This window comes from Phocoena phocoena, chromosome 6, assembly GCF_963924675.1.
Source record: "Phocoena phocoena chromosome 6, mPhoPho1.1, whole genome shotgun sequence".
Lineage (NCBI taxonomy): Eukaryota > Metazoa > Chordata > Mammalia > Artiodactyla > Phocoenidae > Phocoena > Phocoena phocoena.
The window spans coordinates 114,937,412-114,953,211 of NC_089224.1; the positions used below are offsets into that span (position 1 = coordinate 114,937,412).

At 66.0% G+C, this 15,800-nt stretch overlaps 2 protein-coding genes across 2 annotated transcripts; both read left to right on the plus strand.

Moving 5' to 3' along the window:
• The first annotated feature begins 1,063 nt into the window (after positions 1–1,063).
• Positions 1,064–9,877, plus strand: NELFB (negative elongation factor complex member B). The gene is made up of 13 exons (XM_065879277.1): positions 1,064–1,312; positions 1,649–1,812; positions 1,995–2,094; positions 2,444–2,674; positions 4,640–4,825; positions 5,497–5,609; positions 6,197–6,299; positions 6,466–6,561; positions 6,732–6,874; positions 6,948–7,054; positions 9,190–9,331; positions 9,442–9,550; positions 9,731–9,877. The coding sequence occupies exons 1-13, from the start codon at positions 1,211–1,213 to the stop codon at positions 9,875–9,877; spliced, it is 1,743 nt and encodes a 580-aa protein (XP_065735349.1). The 5' UTR covers positions 1,064–1,210.
• A 3,541-nt stretch (positions 9,878–13,418) lies between these two features.
• TOR4A (torsin family 4 member A) lies at positions 13,419–15,750 on the plus strand. Its single transcript, XM_065879711.1, has 2 exons — positions 13,419–13,602; positions 14,335–15,750. Exon 2 carries the CDS (start codon positions 14,372–14,374, stop codon positions 15,620–15,622), a length of 1,251 nt encoding a protein of 416 aa, XP_065735783.1. The 5' UTR covers positions 13,419–13,602; positions 14,335–14,371; the 3' UTR covers positions 15,623–15,750.
• The last annotated feature ends 50 nt before the right edge of the window (positions 15,751–15,800 follow it).

Sequence of the window (15,800 nt, forward strand, 5' to 3'; positions counted from 1 at the left end):
GACCTCAGCCTGAGGGCCTAACACTTTTGGTTAGCAAGGGGGATAGATGCTCAAGGTGACAAGAGGACAGCCATCCTTCGTCACCCTGTCACTGCGTGTCCAGGTCTCTGCTAGGCACTCCCTATTTGAGGCAAACTTAGTTTTGTTTTTTTAAATTATTTATTTACTTTTGGTTGCATTGGGTCTTCGTCGTTGCGCACGGGTTTTCTCTAGTTGCGGTGAGCGGGGCGGAGGGGGGGCGGCTACTCTTTGTCGCGGTGCGCGGGCTTCTCATTGCCGTGGCTTCTCTTGTTGCAGAGCACGGGCTCTAGGCGTGCGGGCTTCTGTAGTTGTGGCATCGAGGGCTCAGTAGTTACGGCGCATGGGCTTCGTTGCTCCGCAGCACGTGGGATCTACCCGGACCAGGGCTTGAACCCGTGTCCCTTGCATTGGTAGGCGGATTCTTAACCGCTGCGCCACCAAGGAAGTTCCCACACTTAGCTTTTGGTCTTTGTGACAACACTACGGTGTGAGCTTCGCCGTGAGAGCTTCGCCGGGTTGGACAAGGAAGAAACCAAGTTCCAGGATGAGAGAGGGTCGTGCACCTGGTGGGCGCTGTGAGGTCAGCAACAATATTTTTCATGATTATTAAAACGCTCTTGGCTAAAATAGCAGCTATGAATCTCCTGAAGCAGGCCGTGGCACCCCGCCCCCTGTGCTCCATCCCCCTCCTCCGGTGCCCCCTCCCCAAGGCGCCCCGCAGCACTCCACCCTCCCTCCGCGCCAACCCTGCTCTCCTTTGCCGGTAAACGGCTGCAAGCGCCGCGAGGCTGGGCGGGGTCGCGCAGGAGGGCGGGGCCCGGGTGGGCGGGGCGGGGCTTCCTCGACGCCCTGTGCGTCCTCCTGGCACCGCCTTCGCGCTCCGTCTCCGCCAGGCGAGGGCCGCGGCGCAGTTGCCGGGAACCTCTGCGGGGCGGCGGCGGCGTTTCCGGGGAGCCGGTTGGCGGGCGGACCCGGCTCCTGTGCGGGGCGGAAGTGGGCGGCTGCGGTCCGAGGGGATCCGCGCTGCGGGCGGAATCTGGCCGAGCTGGAGGGCGCCGGGGAGCGGAGCTCGGGCGGCCCCCGAGGCCCGGGCGAGCGGACAGCTGCGGGGCCTGCGGCGAGCGCGGCGGTGCCCGGGGAGCGCGGAGGAGATGGGGCGCCGAGCCGGATTGGGGCCGGGGCGTCGGCCATGTTCGCGGGGCTGCAGGACCTGGGCGTGGCCAACGGCGAGGACCTGAAGGAGACGCTGACCAACTGCACCGAGCCGCTCAAAGCCATCGAGCAGTTCCAGGTGGAGCCAGGTGGAGGAGGGGCCGGGTGGAGAGGCCGAGCGTCTGGGTGTGAGTCCGGCGTGGGGCGAGGTCGCATGGGAAAGCGGGCAGATTTCTCTCCCTCCCGATCGCTGCGTCTTTTCCCCGGGCTGGAGGAACCAAGTGTCCTGAGTTGAGACTACGTCGACGGATATCTGAGTGGTCTCCAATTTTTGCAGTTACAGCCAGCGCGGCTGGGAACATCCTTGTCCCTGCCTCCTTGTGTACTCAGGGCATCCGGAGTGCCTGGCCAGACGGGGCTGTGGCTGAGGTTTCTCTTGTCGCCCGAAGAGTCAAATCGAGCTCTGCTTCTTTAGACAGAAAATGGCGTGCTGCTGCCCTCCCTGCAGTCGGCCTTGCCCTTCTTGGACCTGCATGGGACGCCCCGACTGGAATTCCACCAGTCAGTGTTTGATGAGCTTCGGGACAAGCTGCTGGAGCGCGTGTCAGCCATTGCCACAGAGGGGAAGGCCGAGGAGAGGTAAGTGGGCGGTGAGATGGGCAGCCCCCTCCCCAGCTCGGGAACTGAATGTGCCCCGGTGGCTACACATCCCTACTGAAAAAGGGGCCGCCTGTGCACATCACCCACCGGTCTGGGGACAGGCAGGGAGCTGCTTCCGACTTGGTCCTGGGCTGCTCCCTCAGTGCTGAGAGTCCTTCCAGGTACAAGAAACTCGAGGACCTTCTGGAGAAGAGCTTTTCTCTGGTGAAGATGCCATCTCTGCAGCCAGTGGTGATGTGCGTCATGAAACACTTGCCCAAGGTAACAGCCGCAGGACCAGCTTGCCCTGGGGAGGTTTCCTGAGCTGCCTGCCTCAGGAACAGCAGCTCCGGAGCACGTTCCCCACGCTGGCTTCTCCCTGAGCCAAGCGCGCATTGACTGAACCTTGGCACGGGCTCTGGGGCGTGGCGCCCTTTCTGGGAAAAAGCTGTTTGTGGGCAGCACAGCTCCTGCCCCGTCAGAGCCTGGGGGGCCAGTCACGGGTGCCGCTGTCAGTTGGGGCTGGGCTGGCTGTGGCCTCTGCTGTGGGGGGCTGAGGCCTGCCGGCTTGTCTTGAGGGAGACCCCTGGGGCACAGGTGCCGCTCACAGGTGGGCTCCGGGGTCACGTAGGTTCCTGAGAAGAAGCTGAAGCTGGTGATGGCCGACAAGGAGCTGTACCGGGCCTGCGCCGTGGAGGTGAAGCGGCAGATCTGGCAGGACAACCAGGCGCTCTTTGGCGACGAGGTCTCCCCGCTGCTGAAACAGTACATCGTGGAAAAGGAGAGCGCGCTCTTCAGCACGGAGCTCTCTGTCCTGCACAACTTCTTCAGCCCTTCCCCCAAGACCAGACGCCAGGGCGAGGTGAGGCCGGGCGGGGATGTGTGCAGGGCCTCTCCCGTGAAGCCCGGCTTGTCTGCTTCTAGAAGGCTGGGCTCGGATGTGGGGCTGGCAAGGGGCATTGCAGCACTGCGCCTGGGTGTGGGTCTCTGGTCTTTTCTGCGTACTTTGAGCTTGGCAGCTTAGCCGGCCTCTTCAGCTAAGCTCTCTGTGTCTTCTTTCAGCCCTGGGAGTTTTTCTCTGTTTCTGTGTTTGATTCATTCCTTGCTTCAACAAATGCTTTTTTTTCTTTTTTTTAAATAAATGTATTTATTTATTTACGGCCCTGTTAGGTTTTCGTCGCTGTGCGCAGCTTTTCTCTAGTTGTGACGAGCGGGGGCTACTTTTCGTCGCTGTGCGCAGGCTTCTCATTGTCGTGGTTTCTGTTGTTGCGGAGCACGGGCTATAGGCGCACAGGCTTCAGTATTTGTGGTACACGGGCTCCGTAGTTGTGGCTAGTGGGCTCTAGGAGCGGAAGCTCAGTAGTTGTGGCGCACGGGCTTAGTTACTCTGCGGCGTGTGGGATCTTCCTGGACCAGGGCTCGAACCCGGGTCTCCTGCGTTGGCAGGCGGATTCTTAACTGCTGCGCCACCAGGGAAGCCCAACAAATGCTTTTAGGGTGCTGACTCACTGCCCTGGCCCCTGGACCCTTCAGTGACCCCTGGGGTACTGGGGCACCTGCCTGGGGGTACTGCAGGCTCGTGTGGGGCGGACCCTATGCAGTAGGTGTCACATTTTGGTCCCTGAGAGCTCCGGGGGTAGAGGAAGGCTGTGGAGACGGCGGGGGGGGGCGGGGGGCGGTGCACAGAGCGTTGGGGGGGTGGGGCGGGGCTGGAGGCCACCGTGGACACTTTGACCTTTCCTGGTGAGGTGGGGGTCCCTGGCCCGGCTCCAGGATGACCCCTCAACCTGGGAGGGAGGTGATGGTACGAGGCCAAACGTTGGCCGAGGAGCATTTGAGGTTTCGCCGTGTGTTCTTTCACCGCCAGCCTTCTCACCTGGGGTTTTGTGTGTGTGGCCTGAGGTAGGGCCTCACCTAATGTTTTCTCTCAGATGTTGGGCAGGTGCTTGCAGCACCACTTCCTGGACAGGCCGCTGAGTGCGTCAGAGCCCTGCCTGCGTTGCCTCCCCTTTCGTTTGGGGGAACCTGGCCTTGGGCCGTGGTCCTGCCCCTTCTTCACTCTCCCCTCCAGGCCAAGGGTCCGCCTTGGAGTCCTGCCAGTGTAAAGGGAGAGCGCGGTGGCAGGTGACACGTTGCCCCGCCGTCCTCGGGTGGGTTAGGCCTTGGGGCTGTGGTTCTGTGCCCAGTAGGCCAGGCCGTGGTCAGGCTGGAGTGCGCGCCTGTCTCCGTGTTAGAGGTGTCGCTACGTCGGTGCCGAGACTCGGGTGATGTTCTATGCTTGCCCCACTTGTCGGGGTACCAAGGCCTGCTGGTGGGTCCTCGGCAGGGGCCCTAAGGTGGGCTGCCGTCCCTGCTGACCTCCCCACTCGCTGCGTGCAGGCTGTTGGGCTGCCTTGGTGTCTGTCACCCCAGGTGGCCCCGTGCATCCTTACGGCCAGTGTGCCCCAAGCGGGCCCCGTCCTGTCGGCTGCCGCCTTGGCAGGAGCCTCCCAAATAGGGGCAGGGTGCGGAGGGGGGTGGCGGCGGCCGCCGGGAGAAGGCGGGAGTGGGGTGGCTGCGGCAGGGCCTTGAGCAGACGCTGAGCGTGGCGGTGCCGCCCATCCTCATCTGGGCCCGAGTCCCCCACGCCACCGGCTGCCCCGCCCACCGACTCTGGTGGAGTCTGGGACCCGGGCTGACGGCCTCTCAGAGGAGCCGCAGGGCGTGATGGGTTCGCTTCCTTAAAGACAAGAAACGTCGCCACCCAGCACAAGTTGATGTTCTGTGAGAGAGGAAGCTTAGCGCCCCAGGCTCGTGGCATGTGCGAGGCCTGCCGGTGTCCTGGCAGGTGGTGCAGAGGCTGACCCGGATGGTGGGCCGCAACGTGAAGCTGTACGACATGGTCCTGCAATTCCTGCGCACGCTCTTCCTGCGTACCCGCAACGTGCACTACTGCACGCTGCGAGCCGAGCTGCTCATGTCCCTGCACGACCTGGACGTCGGCGACATCTGCTCCGTGGACCCCTGCCACAAGGTGGGCACCGCCCCGCCCTCGCTGCTCTCCCCCTCGGCTTCTCTTTCCCCTCCCCTTGGATGTGGCTCCGCCCTAGCCCCTGTGCCACCTCTGCCCACCCGGCTGGGGGACCGTGATGTCCCCTGGACGTCTGACCCAGAGCCAGCTGCGCCCCGCCCCCTCCGGTCCTTCCGGGGCCTCTGGCCCTCCCCTGCCCCAGAGCCCTCGGGGGCTGCTCACTGGCGAGCTCTGTGTTCAGCAACAGGGCTGTCTGCACTGCCCTTGTCCTGGCATAGGTGCCGTGCGGCCCCAGACGGCGTCCCTTCCCGGGGGCTTCGCAGTGTCACGCTCTGAGCTGGCACTGCCCCCCGCACAATGGGGGCCCTGGAGGGGCCCGTGCGGCCCCAGACGGCGTCCCTTCCCGGGGGCTTCGCAGCACAGTGGGGGCCCTGGAGGAGCCCATTTCAGAACAAAACGCCCACTTTGCCTTTTCTTGCACCACCTGGCCTGTGGGGATGTGGGCACTTGGGCCTGTTTCCTCCGTGCTGTCCCATTCCTGGGGGCGAGCCACGCCTCAGCGACTCGAGGTGGGGGTCCCGACGTTCGCCCAAGGCTCAGGAAAGCTCAGGCGGCCAGTGCTGCCTGGAGGCTGCGGTCTCTGGCCGAGTCCTGACCACGCCTCCTCCCCGCAGTTCACATGGTGCCTGGACGCTTGCATCCGAGAGCGCTTCGTGGACAGCAAGAGGGCCCGGGAGCTGCAGGGCTTCCTTGATGGAGTGAAGAAGGGGCAGGAGCAGGTCCTGGGGTGAGGGTCGGCCTTGTGCCGGGTCCTGTCCACGGGCGTCCGGATGAGCGTGCTGTGGCCGCAGTCGGGAGCGGCCGTCTCTTCCAGTACATTTTAGGAGGACTGGTTGGCGCCCGTGCCCACGGCTGAGAGGCTCGGCTGCTGGGGTGAGGCCATCGCCGTCCCAGGCGAGCTGGGCGCCCGGGCTGGGGCTCTGGTGTCTGCAGCCACGTGGGGCCTGCCTGTGAGCTGAGAGGCCCGCCGCACCCGGAGGTGGGGGGGTCTGGCTCCCGGCAGGGCCCTCTCTGGGTGGGCTCCGCCTGGCCTCCTGTCTCAGCTCCTCGTTCCTGGAATTGTCTCTGTGGGAACCTGATTGAATTTATGGAGTCCGGGTCAGGTTCTCAACCAGGACTGGGCCTTAATTCTTTAAAAAACCATTTGATGCTTCAGTTTGTTAAGTAAGTTAAGGGCAAGTTACGAACCACGAGCTTGTGGAAGGCGGTCCTGGGCCGCGTGGCCATTGTCCACGCCGAAGGGCCGTCTCCTCGGGTCAGTGGCTTGGTGGGCCGGGAGCGCCCCTCACTGGCGCCGCGGGCGCGCCCTCACAGGGACCTGTCCATGATCCTGTGCGACCCCTTCGCCATCAACACCTTGTCGCTGAGCACAGTCAGGCACCTGCAGGAGCTGGTGGGCCAGGAGCTGCTGCCCAGGGTGAGTGCACCCGGCTGGCCACGGGCTGCCTTCTGGGGGACGCGTGGGTGTGGGGAGAGCGCACACACCCACCAGGTGGAGGGCACGTGCAGCCAGAGCCCCTGGCTGAGTGCGGTCCGGGCGGGAAGCTCAGGTGAGCACGGCCAAGGCCTGCATCTCCCTGCAGGACAGCCCGGATCTCCTCCTGCTGCTCCGGCTGCTGGCGCTGGGCCAGGGGGCATGGGACATGATCGACAGCCAGGTCTTCAAGGAACCCAAGATGGTAACGGGGTCAGGCGGGCTCCTTCCCGCTGCCTTCTCAAGGGGCTGTGGGGTGGGGTTTGGGGAGGTGGGGAGGAGGACGGGCCCCAGGCCCACGTCCGGGAGGATGAACGGAGGAAGGGGGCCGAGGGGCAGGGACGGTGCAGGACAGCTCTCGGGCCTCTGCCCCAGGAGGTGGAGCTGGTCACCAGGTTCCTGCCCACGCTCATGTCCTTTGTGGTGGACGACCACGCCTTCAACGTGGATCAGAAGCTCCCGGCCGAGGAGAAGGCCCCAGTCTCGTACCCGAGCGCGCTGCCAGAGACTTTCACCAAGTACGGGCTGCGGGCACTGGGCGGGAGGGCCTTCCCCTCGGGCTCCCTCGGGGCTGACGGTGCTCGGACGCAGGTTCCTGCAGGAGCAGCGCGTGGCCTGCGAGGTGGGGCTGTACTACGTGCTGCACATCACCAAGCAGAGGAACAAGAACGCGCTCCTGCGCCTGCTCCCGGGTCTCGGTGAGTCACGTGGGAGGCGGGGCCCAGCCGCGTCCTCCCGCCGCAGCCCACGTTTGCAAAGAGCCACCTTAATCTTCTTCTAAGGGGCGAGAGGTGTGGAGCCCCTCAAGTCCTCAGACCATTGAGAGAGCCCCGCCTCCGCGGTGGTGAAGAGGCCGCTTCCCCCCCGAGTCTTGCTCTGCCTGGGGTGCGGGGTGCAAGGCAGGAAGACGTGGGAGGGATCTGAGTGGACCCCTTCAAGGGTAAGGGAGCGCCCGGCCGGCCCGCCGCGCACGACAGGCCCGGGGCCTCTGCTGGCCCGGTCCTGGTCCCGTCTGAGGCATTGCGGCTTCCCGGGGAGGATCTCACGCTTCACTGTCTTGACAGTGGTGCGTGCTGTTTCCCGACGTTTCCACGTGGGGGAAGCGGCCCATTGTGGGTATTAGTTTCTACCCAGCCACCACCTAACTGATCAACAGGAACTTATTCTTACGGTTCTGGGGGTCAGAAGTCTGCAGTGAGTCTCCCGGGGCTGGAGTCAGGTGTGGGTAGGGCTGGCTTCTCCTGGGGCTCCAGGGAGAAGCCCCTTCTTGTCTCCTCCAGCTTCCGGGAGCCGCGTCCTTGGCTCCTGGCCCCTTCAGTTCATCTGTCCAGCTTCTCCCGTCCTCCTGTCTCTGGCTTTGACTCCCACTTCCCACCTTCCTCTTCCAAGGACCCGCGATCAGCGTGGGCCCACCCGGGGCGTGCAGGACCATCTTCCGTCTCGGGGCCCGGTGCCCCTCAGGTGGCGCGTTCACAGGCTTCTGCGTCAGCGTGTGGCGATCTCAGGGGCGACGGCTTGTCTGTCTGTTTCGGGGGCTTCCAGGAGCACAGTCATAAGGAACTTGGATTTGCCTCATCCTTTCTACTCACTTTTGAACTCCTGTATCTTCTTTGTTTAATCGTGTCTGTAGACACAGGATGTCCTGCGAGGCGGGAGCATCAGTGTCTCCCAGCCACGAGCTGCCGCCTGGGGGGCTGGGGTGCAGGTCTTCAATCACGTTCAGGGAGAGCGATCTCGTTCTTTGGTGTAACTGGTAGGTTCTAGTAAGAAAGAATGTTGGTTTTTAAAGTTCTTTACTTTTAAACTTTTATCGGTGGGAGTTTTTGATGAAACCCAAGTAAAGAGTACAGGATTGTGAAGGCCGGTGCCCGTCGCCCACCTGCACGGGGCTCCGCGGGTGGCTGCCGCCCCGTCCCTCAGCGGTCTGTACGTAAACCCGGCAGACTGGCTTGGCACGATGCAGCAGGTGTCTCTACAGGAGACAGACTCGTAAAAACCACGACCTTGGCACGTGGTTGGTTGGGGTCCAGGTCCCGACGGTGGCCACGTTGCCCCGGTTGTCATATAACATTTTTGTGCGGATGGTCCGTGCAAGTCAGGAGTCAAACAAGGGCTTCCCTTCACCTGGCTTCTCCGGCTGACTCTCAGGTCTTGTGGTCTGTAGGGCTACGCGGGGTTTGCTGGGGAACCAGGGCGTTTGTTCCCCGGTCGGGACTCTGCTGGCAGCGTCCCTTGGTGCAGTGACCGTGTGCTCGCCTGAGTGTCCTGTAACCGGCCGCGAGGCCAGCCGAGTCCCCGGTCAGCTGTGCAGCAGGAGTGCACCCCGCGCGCGTCCGGTGGGGTCGCGTCTCCCGCCGCGTTCGGGGCTCGGTGGCTGGGGTCGCGGCGGCGTTTCTGTCTCAGCTGCTGTGTCTGCCCGCGTGCGCTCGGTGGTATTGCCGGTGATCGCTGCGATCGGGTGGTAGTTACTCTTGCCATCTCTCTCTTCTGAGGTTCGATGGCCGTGGCTTCAAAAAAAGAAGGCCCGTTTGCTCCGTTCTCTGTCCTCTAGAGCCCGTGGTCCGGTAGGCCTGCCGGGCCAGCCCTCGGCACTTCTGTGTCTCCTCTCGCTACCGGCCCGTTCAGCTTTCCCTCTGCTGGAGTCCACTTCATCCTAAGCCCCTTGGCCGCCGGGCAGAGCCACCCGTGACGGGCTCTCGTCCCCTCCCCACCCTTGCTCTGGAGCCCCGCCCCCACCGTCTGCTTCCCCTGTCCAGGCCCAGGTTCTGGCCCTCAGGCCCGGGTCGGGGAGGTGGGTGTTGGGCGAGCTGTGCGACGCCTGCTGTGCTTGCAGTGGAGACCTTCAGCGATCTGGCGTTCGGGGACATCTTCCTGCACCTGCTCACGGGCAACCTGGCGCTGTTGGCGGACGAGTTTGCCCTGGAGGACTTCTGCAGCAGCCTCTTCGACGGCTTTCTCCTCACCGCCTCCCCGAGGTGCCCGTCCTCTCGGTCCACATCTCAGTCGGGGGCGCCGGGCGCAGCTGGCGGAGCGGGGGGGGAGGGCGGCTCTGCAGCCGCCTGCAGCCCAGCATGGCCTCTTCCAGGAAGGAGAATGTGCAGCGGCACGTGCTGCGGCTCCTCCTCCACCTGCACCACCGGGTGGCCCCATCCAAGCTGGAGGCCCTGCAGAAGGCGCTGGAGCCCACGGGCCAGGTGGGTGCCCTCCCCTGCCCCGCCCCGCCCCGGCTGGCTGGCGTGCGTGCGTGTGTGTGTGAGTGTGTGAGAGAGAGAGAGAGAGAGAGAGACATAATGGGAGAGGGAGAGGGAGAGAGGAGAGAGATCTGTGTGCACACGCTCTGGGCCTGCCCCGAAGCCACGTGCTTCCCCCCACAGAGTGGAGAGGCGGTGAAGGAGCTGTATTCCCAGCTCGGTGAGAAGCTGGAGCAGCTGGACCGGAGGAAGCCCAGCCCGGCCCAGGCCACAGAGACCCCAGCCCTGGAGCTGCCCCTCCCCAGCGTGCCCGCCCCAGCTGTACTCTGAGGCTCCGCCTGGGGCTGCTCGGGTGGGCAGGGCCCCCGTGGGGTCCCTGGTCAGCCAGGGGAAGAGGCTCCCCTGTGCCTGTGAGAGCAGGAGCCCGTCTCTCCTGGAGGTGGACTGACTGTTCCTGGGACTGGGGGTGGGCTGGGCGGAGACCCCGGGGACTGCACCTCAGCCTCCCCTGGAACTCGGTCCTGGGAGGTGTGTGCCTCCTGCGTGAATGGGCCCCGGGCGGCTCCCTGGAGCACAGGCCTGCCGCAGGTCTGCTGCCCCCCGCCCGGCCCTCGCACTCCCACGCCGTGGAAAGCTGCTTACTTGTTCCTCCTCGCGTGTGGGTTTCCACTGCTGTCAGGCAGACAGGCAGTAGTTGGCATTAGGAAAAGGACACCCGTTTTCCAAGGGGCGGGGGGGGGGGGGCAGGGTCCGAGGCCTGAGGGGGAGAGGGCGGGCCGGCAGGGTTGGCGCCCGATTGACAGAACCGTGGAGTTTGCTGGGGGCGGGGGTCTGCAGGTGGAGCCCAGCTCTCCAAGGAGCTCCTCCCCTGTTGACAGTCCCATGTAGCACATGGGGGAGGAGAGCCCGGGCTCCCCTGCTGCCTCGATTTACCCTCGGAGCAGCGTCCTCGGCCAGGTGAGGGTCTGCTGCTGTTCATAGTGAGACTTTCACTTTTGTAAATAAAAGGCGTTTTGGTAAATCCAGCAGACGAGCTGTTTCTGTGAGCGCCCAGGGTTGGTTGCAGTGCAGGCTGGCCAGCACTTTCCTGGCGCCTTTCTCCGTGGGCACAGCCTGGATGCCCGGCCCCGTCCGGGACAGCAGCTGTGGATGGTGAGGCCTGGGCCTGGCTGCGCTCGGGGCCAAAAGACTCGACACGGTCAGCCCTGGGTGGACCTCAGTGCCCATCACCAGTGCTGACAGGTTGCCGAGGGGCAGGCTGTGTGGAGGTCACTGTGACCTTGACAGGTGCGGCTCTGCAGGTGTCGGGGAGGCATTGGTAGAGATGGTGACTGAGGAAAGCAAAGACCCGGGGGTGTGGGCGTCAGCAGTCGGGAGGAGCCCGGTGTTCGTGCGCTGATGGGAGTGACAAGGGATGAAAAGTGGATGGGGCTTCGGGGGACGGCTGGGGTGTCACCGAGTGGGGGAGGGGGCAGCGCCAGGCCCAGGTGGGCCCCGCGGGAGCGGGCGCCTTCCCAGGGAGGAGGCGGGGACCGCCTTCCAGCTGCCGCTTTTCCTCCGGGAGCCAGGGGGTCCTGGGCTGGGAGGCAGGATGGGGCAGAGGTGGGGCCCCAAGGCGAGGATGAGGAAGGAGCTGGGCCGGGGGAGGAGCAAGTGCCCACACGGGGCCCGCGTGACGCCCCCCTGAGGCTCACGGTCAAGGGGGACAGAGACCAGTCGGCGAGGCCAAGCTCCTCCAGCCCGGACGAAGGGACCGGGCACCAGAGGCCCCCGGTGGGCGGGGCTCATCAGGGGGAGGGCGTGAGCTGCAAGGACGGACGGGGTGGGGGTGAGGGCTGCAGCGACGCAGAGCCCCAGGTGGGCCGGTGGGAGGGGGCAGCTGAGCTCAGGGACCCTCTGGGGCTGCGAGGGAGGCGGGGATCCTGAGGCTGGACCGGGCAGGGCTGCGGGGAGGCTGCGGGGTGGGAGGTCTGCTCAGAGGAAGGGAGCGTCCACACGGGAATTCGGGCAGGAGGGAGCATGTGTGTGGTGCGGGCCCTGCCCACCTCCAGGCCAGCAGTTTGGGAACCTCCGAGCCCACACTGGGCTGGTGGAGGGGTCTGCAGAGACCAGGTTGAAGTTGTGGACCTGAATTCGGGGCTGGGGACAGGGCTGGACAGGGCACGGGCTGGAGGGAGGGGTGGGAGGGCATCATACGGGCGTGGTGGGCTCGGTCCTGAAGGGTAGGGACAGGTGGGGCCCCCTTCACCCCTGGAGATGGGGGAGAAGGTACAGAGGAGGCGGGCCTTGGTGCAGGGCTCAGGCTCACCCTTGACCCCGCTGGGGGCAGGCCCTCTGAGGCATGACTTTCTTGACTCCTGCCACACCCCACGTCCCGGCCCCCACCTCACCCAGTGCTGGGGCTCTGGAGCCCAGCAGGTTTGGGACCAGCATCTTGCGGAAGCAGCCGCCAGCCAGCGCCCCGCCCCCACCCCTGGGCACCTGTTCCTGCGTCTGCCTGTCAGGGCCCCCTGGGGTTCTGTGTCAGAAGAAGCTGGGAGACTGTAGAAAGCCTGAAGACGCCAAAGGACCCCACCCTCATACCGGGGCCGTGGGGCACCAGCAGAGACCTGGACAGATATCCTTCCGTCCTGGTTCCAGGAAGGCCTGGGCAGGGGCCACATGGTGGGTGAGGCCCGAGGGGTCCCTAAGCACCTGGCCCAGCACAGAGAGGGGCAGCGGGTCTCGGGGAGCCAGGCCCGCGGCTGGAGAGGAGGAAGCGGAGAAGCAGTGGTTTCTCAGTGATCCTGCCAGAGGGCATCGGACACACGTGGACAGGCAGGAGCCCCATATTCTGGGGAGGACGGGAACCCCCAAGCCCATGAGTGACTTCTCCCTGATGCAGGTTGGACAGGGAGGTGGAGGGAAGCTAGGAAGTGGGGAGGGATGGCACGCTCGGCAGAGGGACCCGTGTGGGCCGAAGTGTGGAGGATGAGGGACAGGGAGGCTGGAGGATGGGGGGCTCAGGACTGCCGGCGCCCGCGGGACACAGTTGAGCTCGGGGCCAGGACTGGTCTGGGGGCATTACTGGTTAGCAGACCCGCTCCAGAGGAGAGGGTCATCCAGATAGGCCAGTCTCCACAGAGATGGGAACGGGGGTGGGGGCAGGGCCACTTGAAGCTGGTGGCGGGGAAGGGCCCAGAGTCTCCATCCGCCAACTCTGGGCCCAAGTTCTTTCTAAATTTGCCCTCCGACCAGGGCCCTCAGTCATGTGTGGGGTTTTTTCTCCCATTCTAGAACTTCCTGCCCTGTCCTGAGGGGGTGCTCTAGGCCGGGGTACAGGGGAAGACAAAGGGGGAGGCGGAGCGGGGGAGCGCCGTGGAGCCCGGGACCTGGTGGAAGAGGGGGAGGAAAAGGAAACGAGCCCTACTCTGTGAGCACCCAGATTGGGCCTGGGCGGGGTGAAGAGGGGAGAGGGTTGGAGGACCCCAGCTGGGGGAGGACCCTGCCCGCCCGCTCCGCCTCAGCTAACCGGCAGCCTGGACACGCCTATCCCCCTCGCCGTGGCCCCTGCGGGGGGCGGGGGTGGTCAGGCGCTGATGTCCCTGGGGAGGTGGGGGTCCTGTGGAGGGCAGGCTGAGGAGCAAAGGCACGTGGGACCCCAGGGGAGGCATTGCCCTCGGCCTCACCGGGTGTCCTGGGCCTGGGCTGAGTCAGGAGGGCTGGGAGGGCTTTAAGGTAGGTGACCAACCGGCCGGGGTACCTGGGCGAGTCAGCCAGGCCTCCCCCTCTGGTGCCTCCGTCCAGCCTGAGTCCCGCCCGCGCCACACCCCTGACTCACTTCCTTTGCAAAGAAGCGGAAACCTCCCCAGAGCTTCCTCCGCCGCGGAGGAGGTGTCGCTGCCCCTCTGAGCCTGAGCTGACCCAGCGAGGCCCCTGACCCCACCCCGACCCCCGCCAGGAAGCCAGCACTTTCAGCTTCCTGCGTCGCAGGCCCCAGCCTCTGGCGTGGGCTGGGGGCCCGCCCTGGGGGGCTGGGGGCGGGCCAGCGAGAGCCTGAGCTGACGCAGCTGCAGGTACTGGGGAGGGCCGGGGGCATCCACCCCACCTTTCTCCAGCTGTCTCAGTGGCTTCATCTCTCCTTCTCCGGGTCTTGTCTTTCTGTCCCTCTTTTCACCTCACCCCCGCCCGCCTCTAGGGGGCTCCCTGCCCCCAACTCCATTAGTGTGCCCACTAGAGCGATGCTGGGAGGCCTGGGCTCAGCTTGGGGACAGGGGCCCATTCTGGAAAGCAGAAGTAACGGCCAGACCGCCCCCCCACACCACCAAGTGTTCGTGGGGGAGGGGCATCTCTGAACTCTGGGGATGCTTGGGCCTCTGCTTCCCACGCCCCCCTCTAGGGACCGGAGGGCCCCCGGCGCCCGGCAGTCGAGCTGCGTCAGGGGCGGGGTCCGGCCTTGACCCTGCTCCACCCCTAACTGGCGGCAGGTTGGCACCGACTCCGACTCCTCCTCCAGGAAGAAGCCCGGGCGGCGGCCGCCCGATAAAATGCGCCCCCGCCCCCCATCCCCCCGCAGCCACTTCCTCAAGGCCGGAGGCTGTTTATGCGAGGATCCGAGAGATTTGCACTGGGGCCCGGCGAGGAGCCGCTTCCTGGTCAGAGGGGCGAGGCCCGTGCCAGGCCCTGGCCTCGGGGCAGCGGGCCGCACTCCGGGGGGCCTCGCGGGGGTGGGTGGGGCTGAGATCTCGGGGGAGGGTCCCAGTCGGCCGGGCGGAAGTCTGGAGACCCTCCCCGTCTTCCTGTTGCAGGGAGGGTGACCTGCATGCCAAGCGCCGCCCCTGCGCCATGGACCGCGGCCAGCCCAGTCCGGAGCCCGCGGCAGCGGACCACGTCGCCCCCGGCCCGAGCGTGATCGCGCCCGTGTGCGCCGTGGTCCGCCTGCGCCGCCGCGTGCGCCTCCTGCGCAAGCGGTGCCTCCCGCCTACGGCCGCGAGGCCGGACTCCGAGCCCCAGGCGCCGCGCGCGCACCCGGACCAGCCTCAGTTCTTCACCTTCGACGGCCCGGCGGAGCTGTCCTCGAGGCCGCCGCGAAAGAAGCGCCGGCGCAGCCGCGTGGTGCTCTACCCCGAGACGTCGCGCAAGTACCGGCCGCGCGTGGAGCGCCGGAGCCGCGCGCAGCGTTGCCTGTTGTTGCTCGTGGCCATCGTGGGCTTCCAGGTGCTCAACGCCATCGAGAACCTGGACGATAACGCGCAGCGCTATGACCTTGATGGGCTGGAGAAGGCGCTGCAGCGTGCCGTGTTCGGCCAGCCGGCGGCCGTGGAGCGCATCGTGGCGCTGCTGCGGGACTACCTGGCCACGCACGTGCACAGCCGCCCGCTGCTCCTGGCGCTGCACGGGCCCAGCGGCGTGGGCAAGAGCCATGTGGGCCGCCTGCTGGCGCGCCACTTCCGCGCGGTGCTCGAGGACGGCGCGCTCGTGCTGCAGTACCACGCGCGGCACCACTGCCCCGAGCCGCGCGCCGCGGAGGACTGCCGCCAGGAGCTGGCGCGGCGCGTGGCCGACGTCGTGGCGCGGGCCGAGGCGGATGAGAAGACCCCGCTCCTGGTTCTGGACGACGTGGAGCTCCTGCCGCCGGCGCTGCTGGACGAGCTGCACGGCTTCCTGCAGCCGCAGCGCTCGCACCACTTCCACAATGCCATCTACGTGCTCCTCAGCGGCAATGGCGGCGCGGAGGTCACGCGCTTCGTGCTGCAGAACGCGTCCCGCGCGCTGGCCCTGCGCGCAGACGGCGCCCACGGGGCCGGGGCCGCGGCGGTGGCGGCACAGGCCGAGGAGGAGCTGCGCGCCAGCCTGAGGGCGCTCCTGGTCCGCGAGCACCCGCTGTGGCAGGTCGCGACTATCGTGCCCTTCCTGCTGCTGGACAAGGGGGACGTGGTCAACTGCTTCCGGGACGAGATGGCCGGGGAGGGCTTCTTCCCGGAGCAGGCCCGCGCCGAGCTCCTGGCCGCGCAGCTCAGTTACTACCGCGTGGCTGGCCGCGAGTTCGCCGTCACTGGCTGCAAGCAGGTGGTGGCCACGGTGAACCTCTTGTAGCGCAGGTGCCACCGGACGCAGTGGACGCCCACTGGCACGACGGGACGTTGGTTTGACAGGGGCAGTTGGAGGGAGGGGACCCTGTGGATTTGCCTCAGGCCTCTAAGCCTCGAATAAATCTGTCCATGGTCCTCCGCCGGTTCACACTGGGACCTGGGGGGACCGGTGGGGCTGGGTC